Here is a 10,836-nt window from a genome sequence, read left to right on the forward strand (position 1 = left end):
AGTAAATACAGTTTTGTGTATTTTTAAAAAAAAAATGGAAATTCTTTAAATACAATAAATACATTAATATTGGACATAAATTGTGTGTATTAAACACGCACTATATAATAGGTATAAATAGCTTTTGTTAGAGTCTCTGGAGAATTCAAGATAATATACGGTTGTGTCATGACTCGTAATATCATAATATGGTTTAAAAGTAAATATAATAGTAAAAAAGTTAATCAATATAGGTACATAATATAGTGTAGCATATTAAAAATGTTCAATATTTTCAAATGGACAATATAGGTATATTGAAAAAAGGTATACGTAATAAACACGAACGACGGTTTTACTTTAGTTTCGATATTTTTGTTTAATGCACTTGCGAAAATAACTTTACTTTCAAAAAAATGGCAAAAATCAAAAGTAAATTATTGTGTTTTACAAGTATACAAAAACATATACTTAAAAATTCAAGCTTAAGAAATAAATTTTGGACAGATGATAAATACTCAACGTAAGTATATACATCGATTTTTTTTATTAATTATCCGGGTGAACGATAATGTGTACAAACAAATGTTTTTTATATATAAAATAAAAAGCTTTATTTTAATAAATACTCGTAATGAATACAGTATTATAACAAGCAGTTTATTAATGAAAAAGTAAATTTAGTTTATAGTTTTTTTTTCGTACAATAGCATCATATGATGAATGACATAAAAGTAAGACATAGAACTGAGAGACTTGATGATTTTGTTTATTAGATGTTCATATCATCAACCGCAACAGTTTAGTTTGTTATTTTGGTAGATTTTTAGGAAGTGCACTTGAGGCAAGTTGTGAGATGAGTTGGTCGGGATTTGAATAATGTTTTTCTTAGGAGCGTTTATAAAAAAAACAAAACAATTTTGTTGATACAACAAATTTTAAGATGAGATTGAATGATTTTATTTGATACGTACATGATATATGTACGTTTTTAGGTATAGAATGCTTCGCCATGACGCGAAGGTATATGTTCTAGAAAGCTGGCTATATAGTTTTCATATTTGAGTGTTTGGTAAAACTCCAGATACGCCCAAAGTGGTTACAGACAATAATTATAGATAATGAGTATGTGAGTTAATAGTAAGTTCAAAGTTGAAGCGAAGGACTGTGCTCTTAACAGGAGATGTCTTAAACTAATTTTATATTCAAATTCCAACGTTTCATTTTTGGATCTTCTTGAAATCCACTAAAAGTTTAATTAGTAAAACTAGGACAACTATAGTACTGCAAGCAGTACCTACCTACTTCAAAAGCTTAATAATATAATATGTTTTACAGGAAATAGGTAGTGAATTATTTAGACTTAGTAATTAGTTATTACTATTATTATTTATTAGTCCTTAATCATTATTATTCTTTGCAGTATATAACTCCATAATATACACACTATAGATAGAGTACTTTATACATGTTTAAAATACCATTTATTTTCGAGAAACTTGTTACTATATCTTATACAATTTTCTCTGTATTAGATGGTAACATTACTAAGAATATTTATAAAATTTTTGCAATCTGAATTTTTGTCACATTGATTTTTGTAATAATTATAACTTATAGTTTATAAAGATACATCATACTACGCTGAATTAACATAGTTTTGAAGTTTTAATTTTTGTAAGATACCTATAACGATTCAAACTGAATATAAACAGTTAATTAACAAGTTAATTACTTAATACGGTACATGTTTGTACAATCAAAGCTGTAGTCAGAAAAACATTTGGGGAGGGAGGTTAGAGTATAAATATGTTATATTATGTAAAAAATATTAAATTATAAAAATATTATTTTATTCAATCGTATTTCAAGAAAAAAATTTGTGGGTGGGGGTCTGAACCCCCCCCCCGCGGCTACAGCCATGTGTGAAATGGTTATTTAGATATTTATTTCAATAAAATATCAATATCACTATGACTTAAAATAAAATAAATTTATTATTTAAATTACTGCAATACAGATATGGATTTGTGATCAGGCATGTCGGTGAAATTGGATTTAATGATTGTAACATATTAATAATTTCGTTTACAGGCTCTACTGGATAAGCGTATTAATTGGATCTTTTGCGTTATGTGTATTTTTGTCGTACGATATAGTCTTGAAATGGTATGATTCCCCAGTGAACAGATTTAATATTAATGAACCACGGCACATATCTGAAAATCCATTTCCTGCAATAACAATTTGTCACAACGATCCAATTAGTTCAAATAAAATGAACTTGGCCTCTGTACTGAATTGGGAGCGACAAAACAAAACCGACGAAGAGTAAGTATTTGTATACAAAAATGTTAAATTTTATATTATCTAATTATATTCCTATATGAATTAGTAAAACATTAATTTATAAGCAGTACAATCCAAATTTTAGAGAAGTCAGAGATTTAATATATACAAAATAATGTTCAATGGTAATGATGAAACCATTATTTTTTTCAAAATATAATACATCAGTACAGTAAGAATATTTGTAAAAACTTAATAAAGAATAAAAGATAGGAAACTATTCAATAATGGCACCTCAGAAAATATTTAATATTATTTATAAAAATAAATAATATTATATCGGCTTAAGTCGCTCTTGGCTTATTTCTTTTTAGTCTTCTAGTGGCGTTTCTTAAAATACTCGTAGTTGAGGGAATAAAAGTATGTTTATGACATAAGACTTTTCAGTAAAATCTATTGTAATAGTGATATACTAATTTTGTGTGTGGCATATGTATATCGTTATGTAGAAGGTTAGACAACTATAATAAGGGCAACCGTCGGTATTTACTCGTAAGTTAACCACAATTTGGATCCCATACAACCAAACGGAATCTATCATAATCTTATAAATAATAATTTTATTTTTGAAACTGAGTTTGAATCATAAAATTGGGTGGAAAGGGGGTTGGTGTAAATTAGGTACTTACATGTACTGTTTCCTTTTATGACACTTAATCACGCTTAAAACAAGGGTATTATAGTTATAGAAATAGTAATAAGCCAAATAATATCCACTGGTACTTTTTTGAATCTCATTTTACCACTAGAATTTTGATATATTTAATAATATTGTACAACGTCTAACATGACGAGGGAAATGCCATTAGGTATTTAGTACTTTTGAGTTCAATATAAATATATAATATTACTTAATTACAAAAATGAATACTATTAATAATAATATTAATTGTTAAGAACAAAATAAATATTGTTTTGATAAATTATTTTAGAAAATATAATTATTGGTTATTTTTGTAGATGGCAGACACTGAACGTAGTATATGAAATGTGTCATTGGAAACATAAAATCGTTAAACTAGAAAATATAGATCCAAAAATTGTCTATAAAGTACTGAAAGTATGTTAAATTATAGATCAATTAAATTAAATTATCGTTTTGTAATTATATTAATATTAAAGCATGATGTTTGATATGTGTAATACACTAATATACCTACTTATGATTTAAATTAAAACGTTTATACTTAAATTTGAACATTATTGAAAAAACAAATCATATTTAAATTAATGATTTATGTTATAGTTATTTTAGATTATCTTAGTTAGCTAAAAATCGTATAAAGTATTGCCGTATGTGTATGAATTGAAGAATCTTATAAACTATTTAAATTCTTTGTGTTAATAATAACAATTAAAATCTCTTAGTGACAAAATTACCAAAATTCCCTCTTTCCCCTAAAGGCCTAAACAAATTCAACTAACTTTTAATTATACGTATAATATTATATTATTTTGGTTGTACTCCAATTTCATGAACATTTATTTTATATTGGAAAAAAATTTGTTTGTATTACTATGTTTTGAAAATGTTTTGTTAAAAAAACATTACTTTACTAATAAAGAAGTAAAATATAAGGTAACTACCTATTTAAGAAAAATTTAAAATTTATTAAATCGCTCAAGTGAAATTATTGATACATACTACAAATTATTTGATTAACTGTACCTAATTTTTGCACACAATTTTATTAATTGCACCTATATTCTACATTTCTAATTAATTTTAGTTACATTCAAATGCATTTGAATGCCACATACGACATGCTATATAAATATAGGTAATGATTAAATAATATTGATGAAGTTTGTAAATCAATGATTTTATTTTATAATATTTATTTTATGTATCATATCATTATTATACATGTAATGATGGATATTCTCTAAAACAATTGTTTTACTTGCAGGAATTTTCTACTAAATGCGAAGACACTATAAAACAAATACGTTGGAAAGATAAAATCATTGATCGTCCTTGCGAAATCATGCAGCCTGTATTTTTATTAAATAATTTATGTTTCAGTTTCAATGCATTACCATATCATGATATGTATAGACAAGTTCCATACAAATTGTAAGTTTATAAAAAACTTGTAGCAATAAGGTAAATATTTTTTCATATACAGTGTTTAAAAATTAATACTGTAATAATTGAGTAGGTAATTATCTAATTGATTAATTACAATTTAGGATAAGTTTTATGAGTTAACAGTGGCATTAAGATTTTGTTACAATGTTGACAAAACCTCAATGTGACTAATGAAACGCCAAAGGGGACCTCCCTTACTTGCACTGTAGACGTTGTTCTGTCGATATTCAATTGGTATTCAAATAAACCTGTCCAAGCAGTCGTCGACAGTAACCAAGTTAATGAGATTTATAATGCTTGTTTCCAATTGATCAAGCTCGAGCGGAGCGGAGTACCTACATAAACATTATTTTTTTTTTTGTAACCCTAAAGAAAAAAATTGCATACTGTAAGGTTCGATGAATGAGGTGGCTAAGGGAAAAGTGGCCTTCTGCTGATTGGTTGGTATTCTAATGGTTGTGTCTGAAAATCACACACTTCGATTTTGACTTAAAAAAAGTTGATTGAAAAAAAAACGCACACTTTATCGGTTCAACCTGTAGCAAAATACCACACGCTTATGGTGGGTAAAAACCACACACTAATTTTAATTTTCAGACCAGTTGTAAAACGGAAGAATAAAGATAAAATAAAGAGGCTACAATAATCAACAATCATGTATAAAATCAGCAATCATTGTAATGTTTAGTCGTTACTAGTCGATGTATAGCCATGTGGGTTTTTGATATACATGTACATATATGTCGTGGTTAAGAATAATGTTTTTTTTTCGATTAAGACTTCTAAAATTTACAATAAATATTAGGTGTACCCAGTAGAGATATACATTTTTAAATTCTAAACAAAACTATAATTAATATTTATAGTTGCTCATGAAATAACTAGGTAACTTATTCGTAATTCGTATAAAAATATATTTATATTGGTACCTACATGGCTACATATGAGTCATGAATATTATAATATTACAACGTTTAGTCGTGAATATATTTAATATATAATATATATATATTGAATATTGATATTACATTTAAATACTTACACCCATATTATATTAAGATTTATTTTATTATGCAATGTTTTATGTATTATTCATGTTTTTTATTTGTTTTTTGCTAATTAGAATTATTTTATTTTATTAGACAGGATGTACTTCAAACAGGTAAAAAATGGTCAAATTTAACGAGTAACTGGAATTTGGATGATGGTTATAGTGATAATTTAACATCAATACCATGGAATATGAAATCGACATCATTTTGGAATACTGTCGAGTTTATATTGGCACAAAAAGATGCAAATTATGGTTGTTCCAGTAAACAAGGATTTACAGTTAAGTATAATATACTGATTTTTAGCACATAATGTTTGTATTAAAATTATTAAATTATTTGTGTTTGTGAACGTGTTATGTAGTTAAAATATTTATACACTAATGTAAAGAAAGAGAATTTAAAAGTTTGTATTTCAGTGTTTTATTTTTCTGTGACAAATAATATTCTTAGATCAGTTTTGTGTAATAACAAAATACACTCAAGCTAACCACTTGAAATTAAATCATTTCATTAATTTATTTAAAATTGCGGACTAATATTTTTAATAAATTTAATTTCTCGATGGCTTGATGAGCATTTTATTAATATATTTTTTAGATTCCTTTAGATGTTTCAAATGTATTTTCAGTTATTTAGATAAATTTAAATTCCTTTTTACGAGTATTTAGTTATATTTTATGATAATATTTATTATAAATGCAATATAATAAATACATAATTACTTGTGATAACATATCATCGCCTTGCTGCCATATATTAACACACCATTTAAATAATAAATAAGTATTCATTATTATTATTTTAATCTTATTATATACTCATTATAATTAATGTATTTAACATTGGTTATTAATATTCCGAAAAAAAAATAATAACTAATTTGTATTCAATTGCTTATTTTAGGTTTATTTTCATAGTCCATCAGACGTCCCAGATTATTCACATTCTTCCTTAAAACTTTCAAAAAATAGTCATAGCTATGTTCAAATAATAACTCAGTTATCGTTGACAGACGATGGCTTAAAAAGTTGGACACCTCAAAAACGAGGATGTTATTATTTGAACGAGAAGTGGCTGAAGTACAACACAAAGTATTCGTATATAAATTGTTATGTCGAATGTCAGGTGAATTATACTAAGAGTTTGTGTGGTTGTACTCCAATTTTCAGAATGAGTATGATTATATATTATTTATTTATTATTACGAACTATACTTAATGTCCTAATAAAAATAGCTTTTATACTCTATAAAGTATTTTATTTAATCTTATTTATATTTATATTTATCTTTTCAAAAGACCGATTAAAAATTAGAATAATAATAATAAATTATAAAGACATAATCATTTAGTAAAATTTCTGTTTTTATTTTATTTTTTGTAGGCAGTTCTTTTCCTGTGTGTGGACCCAAATTACAACATTGTCAAGCAAATGCCGCAAGTAAATTACGCACGATTTTAATCTAATGTTTATTAAACTCAGACCATAATGATAGATTAATAACAATTAATACAATTTTCAACCTAACCATTTCTTCTAAACCCATTATCATAACCCTATTACCCGTAGTACACAAAGTTAAATAATTCAAAAACTATTAGTTTGAATTTTGTAAGAAAAGTTTACTAATTAATTTAACGTGGAAAATAACAGGAGAGTTCTCATTTGAAAAACAGAAGTTTTTATCTCCATACGACACTCCATAACGATCACAAAAATTTTCAACAATTTAAAAATATGTTCTTTAAAGTTTAAGTATATTTAAAAATTCTAAGAATCAGATATGCATTGTCTGCATTATTGAAGAAGAAAAGAGGCTGTGTATGCTTGGTGAATCACTCTGTATATTACATAATAAAGCGAAAAAACAAATAGATGCTAGTACATTTTTAGCAGAGTAGTATTTAGTTTGTTAGGTTAAATATTATTTTATTCGAGAAAGATATCAATAGTTATAAATGTATAACAAACAATTTGTAACATATATGTACCTGAGTATTGTATATATAAAATATTTTAATATAATATAAATAACGATAAAGCTTTATTAAAATGAATGTTTTAGTTATTATAAAAAAATAATAATTCTTAATTTTATCTCATTACCTAGTTCAAATACAGAGAGCATACCGTACATGCAAATGTTTGCCATCTTGTACGGACATTGATTACGAATTATCTTATTCGACGGTATCTAAAAACTTCAGTTATATAAAAAAATCATTAATGTTTTTGGACAACTTAACTGACAGGTGAGGAAATTTATTTGTTATTAACTTAACATCATTCAATATTGTGTTTTAAATATTACTATTTACTAATTTAATATATTTTGATTAATTTACAAAATAATTAATAATACAAAAATTATTTAACCTATGTAAAAATACGTATAATAAAGTTTAATTATAGTACAACTTGAAATAAACAATAAATAATAAGGTTATACTAATTTAAATAAGATTCAATTTTTTTGAAAATATTTCTATAATGCCATAGGAAAATTATATTTTTATAATTTTAATTGTTTTATTTTTTAAGGTATTAACTTTACGTAGATTCCGAGCGGAGCGATGAATGTATTGATTTTATAATACTTTATATATTGTGTGTCTTGTGTCTGCATATACGATAAGTAGTTGATAAAATGGTTTTTGATAGAAAATTAAATCTAGTTTGTACTTTAGAGAGATCAAAATTGAAAATTCCGTTATTCTTTTATAATCAGGAAAAATGTGGATTTTTACGCTAAACCGGTTTTTGACTAAATTTATTTTTTTTATAATTCAAAAATAAAAATTACAAATTACAAGTATTGTATGATAAAATTTATAAAATTTTTAATTTTTAAAATTAATTAGATTTGAAGATGCAATTGATGCAATATTATATTTTTCATAAATATTTCATACTGAAGCTAAAAAGTCTAAAAAATATACAAAGACAATTAATTTTACAAATATTTGAAAATGTTCGTTTGAACAAAATTACTTATTTTAACGATAGTGTTAATTATTTTGTTGTAAAACAAAAACATTATTCGTGGGGTCTTAAAACGTTTACGTATATTATATTATTATGAATTTTACTAAACGCAATGACATTTTTAATTTATTTTAAAATATTATCTATTTATACTATGAACCTATTTTTATCGTTTAACGGTATTTACAGAAAGATGTTATTAAATGTTGAGTTATTTAAGTTGATATAATGTGGTATAAATACATATTATCATAATAATTAAATACTAATAAATAATAATATAATAAATGTAATATTTCTGGAAAAAATTATATTAACCTACCGTAATACTAAAAGTAAAATTAATGACTTTAATGCCTTAATGGCTATATTAAAAAACATATGAAATATGATTAGTGATACACATAGGCTAACACTCTGGCTGACCGTCTCCGCTCAGAATCGTTTTTCGTATGCAATAATATACCATTGAATTCAAATTTAACACAGCGATAACAGTGACTCACTCGAATTTACTGTCTAATGTAGGTGCAGCAGAAGGATAACCATTTGCCTACCTTTTTTATTTTAATGAAATCATAAATTTTTAAATTCATACTCTTAAGTAGAATATTTTTTGGAGTAGTTTCGCAGGTACATAAAATTTGAACGAGTAGTTAATTAATAATTAGTTATAAATACCTATTTTTACCTATTATTTAAAGTATATCTGAGTAGTGCACTAACACTGCCATTCTACTTTACTCGTAAAAACTTTAAATATTTAATTATATATAATCAACCAATCATTCAAAATTCGATTTTTAAGTATCAAAATATTTTTATACTCAATAAAAAATATATGTGAAAATATGCTTTTGAAAATGAACTTTTTCGGAATAATCAATTAGACATTTAAATGGATCACTTATTATATCTGTTATGTAAATTACAACGGCAATCCATACAATATGTATATAATATGTAACTTGAAAGTGTAATCACTAATCATGTAATAGTATTTGTAATATAAACAAACAGAAAAAAATATATTATTGTAATGTTGGAATGTGATAATATTATTATCAATGTTATTTCACAACTTGAAAAACCTAAAACTCATATCATTAGATAAATATATTACTATATTAGTCAATTAACAAACACTTTAATAATAATGTAATAGGTGCATAGGGCCGGGAATTTAATGCCTTATAAAAACTAAGAAAGAGCCATAAATATTATTGAAGAATGCTCTTATAAATTTCTCCAAATTGTATAAAAATAATAGGTTTACAAAATAACTTAACAATTCAACATGCATTGTACATAATATAAATATGATATTACAAAACACTATACCTTAGTAGACATCTATACGCATAATAATATATTGCCCACTCACCCGTATAGATTTTATTAGTTGTATTATGGAGTTTAAAATGCAAGATGAAATTCATTTTAAATTTTAGTTGTCTGAGCTGATAGTAGAATATATATATATATATGATTTTATTTGTTTTGAAATATATTTTTTAATTTAAATTTACATATCAAAATTTAAAAAATGAAAAAATGCCATTAAAAACCAAAAATTCCGTAGATTTATTTAATAAAAGATAAAACAAATTGTTACCGAAATTAGTGTAGTTTAGTTGCAACACTAGAAATAATTGTGCATCCTATCTCTAATTATATAATAATATGTAACCTCTCTTTGTACAGCAATGATTTGGCCAGCATTGAAGCCACAGTTAATTTGGAACACACGTGGCCTTTGAGAAGAAACGCCGAAGATACTAATTTAGGATACATAGGTTTGTTAAAAATTAAAAATCCAATTAAATAAATTATTCTGGATAATAATTTTGAATTAATTTACTTGATAATTACATTTTTATTTAAAGGTAAAATTGCTGGGATGACGAATTTGTGCCGTGGAGTGAGCCTGATTTCAGTATTGGAAAATTTTTATTTCTTTTTTATCAATCCTTTTTTTCAATGAAAAAAAATATTTTATACATAATAACTAATTAATTCATTCATTCGAGTTAATGGTTATATAAACCTATAAGATTTAAGATAAATATATCAAATACCTTCATGTAATATGTTATGTTAATTATACTAATTGGTAGCTTATATTAAAATATGTATTCATGTATGAACAAAAAATATACAAGGATAGTAGGTTGTAGGTATTATACTCTTTATAATTTTTTCTAGTTATAAGTTGTATTCATTATAATATAATTATGAAGATGATAGAGTAAATCATAATTTCTGTACTAACGAAAAAATTAACTTATGAATTATATAAGATTTAAATAGCAACATTTTTTTCTTAATAATATTCAATTGTTTGTGAGAATTATGTATGTATATCAGTGGTATAGA

General features: G+C 24.6%; 1 protein-coding gene across 1 annotated transcript; it reads left to right on the top strand.

Annotated features, from left to right (window-relative positions):
• Positions 1-369: 369 nt before the first annotated feature.
• Positions 370-10,501, top strand: LOC113558906 (pickpocket protein 28-like). Its single transcript, XM_026964487.1, has 10 exons — positions 370-502; positions 2,074-2,310; positions 3,289-3,388; positions 4,239-4,405; positions 5,563-5,752; positions 6,379-6,649; positions 6,859-6,915; positions 7,586-7,727; positions 10,165-10,256; positions 10,347-10,501. Exons 1-10 carry the CDS (start codon positions 396-398, stop codon positions 10,442-10,444), a joined length of 1,461 nt encoding a protein of 486 aa, XP_026820288.1. The 5' UTR covers positions 370-395; the 3' UTR covers positions 10,445-10,501.
• The last annotated feature ends 335 nt before the right edge of the window (positions 10,502-10,836 follow it).

The sequence above is a fragment of the Rhopalosiphum maidis genome, chromosome 1 (assembly GCF_003676215.2).
Source record: "Rhopalosiphum maidis isolate BTI-1 chromosome 1, ASM367621v3, whole genome shotgun sequence".
Classification (NCBI taxonomy): domain Eukaryota; kingdom Metazoa; phylum Arthropoda; class Insecta; order Hemiptera; family Aphididae; genus Rhopalosiphum; species Rhopalosiphum maidis.